At 35.9% G+C, this 5,251-nt stretch overlaps 1 protein-coding gene across 3 annotated transcripts in view; it reads right to left on the bottom strand.

The window, feature by feature from the left end:
- Positions 1-8: 8 nt before the first annotated feature.
- Positions 9-5,251, bottom strand: part of LOC106874175 (AT-rich interactive domain-containing protein 3A) — a 37,908-nt gene continuing 32,665 nt past the window's right edge. For all 3 annotated transcript variants that reach the window (XM_052966632.1, XM_052966631.1, XM_014921828.2), the window contains one exon: positions 9-1,249. In XM_052966632.1, coding sequence (XP_052822592.1) covers positions 1,146-1,249 — 104 coding nt within the window. In that variant the 3' untranslated portion in view covers positions 9-1,145. The remainder of the gene's footprint in view (positions 1,250-5,251) is intronic.

A 5,251-nucleotide genomic window follows, 5' to 3' on the forward strand; every position in this document is an offset into this window, starting at 1 on the left:
AAAATCCATTCACATAATTGAAATTGTTATTGTTTCTACTGTCATTGTAATAATAATAATAATAATAATAATAATAATAATAATAATAATAATAATAATAATAATAATAAAAGCAATAATGATGATCATGGTTTCTAACTTAGGCACAAAGCCACAAATTTGGGGTGGGATGATGGTAAATAAGTCGACCCAGTATTTAACTGTTGCAATATTTTTTTTATCGAAGCCTCCCAGAAAAATGAGAAGCCAAGTCGACTTTGAGGGATTTGGACAGAGAACGTAAAGGGAAGACATTAAATACCACAAGGCATTTTATTCAGCTTCTCTCTTTACACCGCCTCTGCCACTGGAACCCGTCAAAATAATTAATAACTGTAATGAATTTAATCGAGGAACATCTTTGATGACCTTCAAACACTTCTATGCAATGTTTTTATTGTTTCTTTTTTTATCATCTTTTCCTTTTGTCCAAGACGTATATTAATCCTTGTTTTTACGTATGGAAATTTCTGATGAATATCTCAAATCATGAATAATAATAATAATAATAATAATAATAATAATAATAATAATAATAATAATAATAATAATAATAATAATCATTGTCATCGCCTCAGTTTGTATGTTCGTTTGGTTTCTTTATTATTTTGGTTGTCTTTTTGTTTTGGATTTTTTTTTTTTGCGTTTCATTGTCACATCCTTTATTATCGTTCACAAATTTCGACATATGCGCCGTTGCTTTTATATATTTTGATATGTGTATGTGTCAGTGTCTGTTTATGTATATATGTGTCTGTGTGCACATGGTATATGTGTGTATGAGATAACACTAGCAACAACATAGCAGGCGCTGTAGCTCAAATTGCAGCACCAAGTCTCTGAATGAGAGTCGAGTCTGACGAAGTGCAAATGTGTGAAAAACAACTAGGTAGTTCTTTTGCTTTCCTTTGTTGTTTTTTTTTGTTGTATTATTTTCAGTTCTTTACTTTTATAGTTTTAGTTTTTATTTTTGTTGTTACTGTTCTTTATGTTTATTGTTGTCTTGCTTTTGTTGCTGCTTATTACAATTGTGATGTGTCTTTTATAACTGTTTTTATTGATTGATCCTGAGCCGCGGAGGGTGATATTACAGACGTAGTCTTGGGCTAAATCCGTCGTGGCTGTTGAGCAAACAAGACGCCCTGGTACATGATACCGTTGATCTCCATACTGACCACTAGTGAATTGTCAATCTCCGACCGACCGTCATCTGAAAAAGAAATAATAATAATAATAATAATAATAATAATAATAATAATAATAATAATAATAATAAATTCAGACAAATACATAACAAAAACACCAGGACTTACAAATATATATAACATACAGAAAATTGCACTACTGGGCACTGCACACATCCTACGCAAAACACTTTCAATACAGTAACCATAAGAGCATCACAGCAAACCACTGCACATACCCAAGGCACACAGAGCTGCGCTCGGTAGTGAAGTGAAAGCACGTTATAAAAATAAAACTACTGAATAATAATAATAATAATAATAATAATAATAATAATAATAATAATAATAATAATAATAATAATAATAATAATAATAATAATAATAATAATAATAATAATAATAATAATAATAATAATAATAATAATAATAATTATAATATTAATAGATAGATAGATATATAGATAGATAGATAGATAGATAGATAGATAGATAGATAGATAGATAGATAGATAGGATAGGATAGCAAAACAGCTAGATGAGTGCTTGCAGAAGGGTGCAGTACCCAGCTGGATGACAAAGAGAAAGGCGTTGTTATGTGCCAAGGATCCTGAAAAGGGAAATGTTGCCATCATCTTTCGACCAATAACGTGTCTTCCCCGAATGTGAAAACTAATGACAGGCGCTTTGGTCGTTGAACTGTGTAGATACTTAGAAAAATGTGGGCTGCTACCTATCGAACAATAAGGGTGCTGAAGGAGGATCCGGAGAACGAAGGATCAGCTCTGGTGGAGAACGGAATTGACGGTAAGGAATCATGTATTCGGAGAGGTGAAAATCAAGAGAGGAATTCTCCAGGGGGACAGTGTGTCCCACTGATCTTTGTGCTGGGAATGATCCCTTGAGTGAAATACGACAGAAAACAAAGTTGGAGTATGACCAGGGAAAGGTAAGGGAAACTGAACCACTTGCTATTCATGAAGTTGTTCACAAAGTGAGGCAGAATTGGACAGTCTAGTCCACTCTGTGCGGATTTTTTCCAATGAGTTTGGATGCAGTACAAGGCAGTGGCTCTCATGGCTTCTGATCTTAATTGATTGGAGGTGTTATCATGTACATTGTTTTGTCTTGGTATAAAAAATAGGCTACAGCAAATATTCTGCTTAATACCACAGATTTGCTTGTCAGTTGTTTGATCTTAACCAGTTGAGCATGTCCCTTGGTGGCTGACGATATGTGCATCTCTGATCACGAGCAGAGGCAGTGGGGGAGCATCATAGCCATGTGTTGAGAGGAATTCTTTGGGGTTTGAATAATTCAGCTTTGGAAACATGGGTGTTTTGCTCAACATCCTTAAACAAACCTTATCCAGGGACTTTCTGAGCGGGATGGGCTACTCGACTAATTCTAACTGGGCTCCACCTGCGAGGTCATGCGCTGTTTATCTTGATATGAGATCACCATGTCACGCACATATGGTCGTGATGCACGTGCCTGGTGTACCCTTATCAGACGGGTAGTCATGATGGGTATAATGGGCTTCATATATTTTACCCTCGTGTCACTTTGATGGTATGCAAGGCTCTCTCACTCAATAATAATAATAATTCGTCTTTATTTGCGAATTTATTAAATGATTTGTTTGTTGTAGAATATTCTAAAATGTGCACTAAGTGGAATATGTCTATTATTAGAATCCTGTACATATTGTTGATGAATTGTTTATATTTTCGTTTGTCTCATTCAATCTTCTTTACATTCAATAATATAAATTAATTTGTGTATGTATATGTTTATATAATTCTGTTTTATTTTAATTACATGCACAAGTGCATGCGTTTCTTCTTTTTTCATCCAATATTTTCCACTTCCCTTCTTGTGCTTTTTCTCTTTTCCCATTTTAGATCTCTCAAGGCATTTTGTATTCCCCCACCGCACTATTACCACTATTTTTATCTTCCTCATTTCTTTTCCCACCTCTTTCTCTCGCAAGGTCACATTGTTTATCTCTTTTCTCTTTCTTTCTACCTTATTTTCTTTCTCTTTAACAACCTCCCCTTTCTCTCTCTCTCTCCGCTGTACCATACTGTTTCTCTGTATCCACAGCACAGTTTCTATTCTCTCGTTCTCACATCCCATCCTCTCTTGCTCTTATTTTCTCTCTCACATTCTGCTGTTACCTCCCATCTCTAGCCTTGTCATTATTATCAGACCGCAAAGCGTCTTATGTTTCACTTTTATTCATCTTATTAAATATTTTGAACGAGAAGCGAAGATGCAGAAACAGTCGGGAAACCATGCATGCGTTGACCGAACACGTACAAAGAATACATACACTTCACAAATACACACGAGATCAAACTGTATGGTGATGGAAGAATCACAATAACACACGCAACCCCATGGACATACATACTTAAACCAATGCATACACGCAGACAACCACACGCATCCTCCCTGCTTCTATATAATATAGACGGAAACTTGTGCACAGTTCCATAGACAACGTAAATCCATCTAAACACTCAATTACACACACATACTTAGTTCCAAACACCCACAGTAATGTAAAACCATGTACGTACACACACACACACACACACATACATAAATCCATGCACATACTCAAACCCGGAAAAGCTCACACAGCTTTGCCGACTCCTAAAGACTTAAGTCGCTCAGATTTTGTCTAACTAGAGACGTGAAACTCAAGGGTTTCGAAACAGAAAGTTCCAGCAATATAATGCGACATGAAGCGTGTCACGTGAAAACTCTCAATCTCTACCTCTCTCAGCCTGTCTGTCTGTCTGTCTGTCTGTCTGTCTGTCTGTCTGTCTGTCTGTCTGTCTGTCTGTCTGTCTGTCTCCTCCTTCATAGAGTAACTGCTGCATTTATTGAGTATATAAACAGTTTGGCTGCTTCTTTCTCTGGAGACTGTCAGAATGATATAGACGCCTCTGATGAGAACCCAATAAGGTTCGAAAATTGATTAAGGTTGTTCATTATTTTTCCAGTCTGAGGAGAAATGGCTAAATGGCCATGGAAGGGTGAAAGATAAAGCTAATATCGATTTGGATTTGAACACAGAAACTAAAGAGCTGTAACAACACTGTACAATATTTTCCCAACTTCACTCGATTCGTGAGCTGGCGACAAATACTTCATTTAACGTTGCTCTAGCCTACTCAGTTGAAATGGGTGTCAGCTCTCTCCTACCCCAGCTGTGATATGACTATTCCGCTGGAATAAGGTTTAGGGTCTCAAGTATCTCTGTATGTCTGTTCGCAACAGCAAACACCTAAAAGAGAGAGTGATCGCACGGTATATGCTAATATGGTCAAACTCGCTTGCGAGTGCGGTTGTGGTGGAAAAATAGAAAAATTATTATGATTTACAGCTTTTGGTATTGTTGCTTAACACCAGATCAGCCCTAATGAAGCAAGGAACAATGTTACGATCAAAAACATTCCTATCATGAGTACACACACATCTTTCTTTATGTTTGATTTAAGAGCGATTTGACTGTTATTTTTAGCAGCTATGGTTTCATTAGTTAGGTACAAAACAAATTGTTATCCCTATTGCTCTTTATTCCAAGTCGGCCCTGATAGAACTGGGCTATGATCAGAAACACTCCGGTTTTAACCATTACAGATCTTTCGTTCATCAATGAGGTACGCTATCCCATTAACCTTTCCCTGTTTAAAACAGTTGGGTTTGGTTAGTGGAAATTTAACTGCAGTTTGTAGCAGGTCGAACTGCAGTTTTGAGGCGCCATCGTTGCCTTCAAAAGCCAATTATTTGAAAGAAGTGGTATGACATTATAGCCCGCATCGTGATTTTTCCAAATGGTCTATTTTGTGCTCGGTGTAGAAATTTTTTGAGATAGCGTTAGCCAAGAATCGAAAACTCATTTCAAGTTAAGAGCATACAAACTCTACATTACTCAGAACAACGAATTAATTATGTCAATATATATATATATATATATATATATATATATATATATATATATATATATATATATA

The sequence above is a fragment of the Octopus bimaculoides genome, chromosome 3, assembly GCF_001194135.2.
Source record: "Octopus bimaculoides isolate UCB-OBI-ISO-001 chromosome 3, ASM119413v2, whole genome shotgun sequence".
In the NCBI taxonomy this organism is placed as follows: Eukaryota; Metazoa; Mollusca; class Cephalopoda; order Octopoda; family Octopodidae; genus Octopus; species Octopus bimaculoides.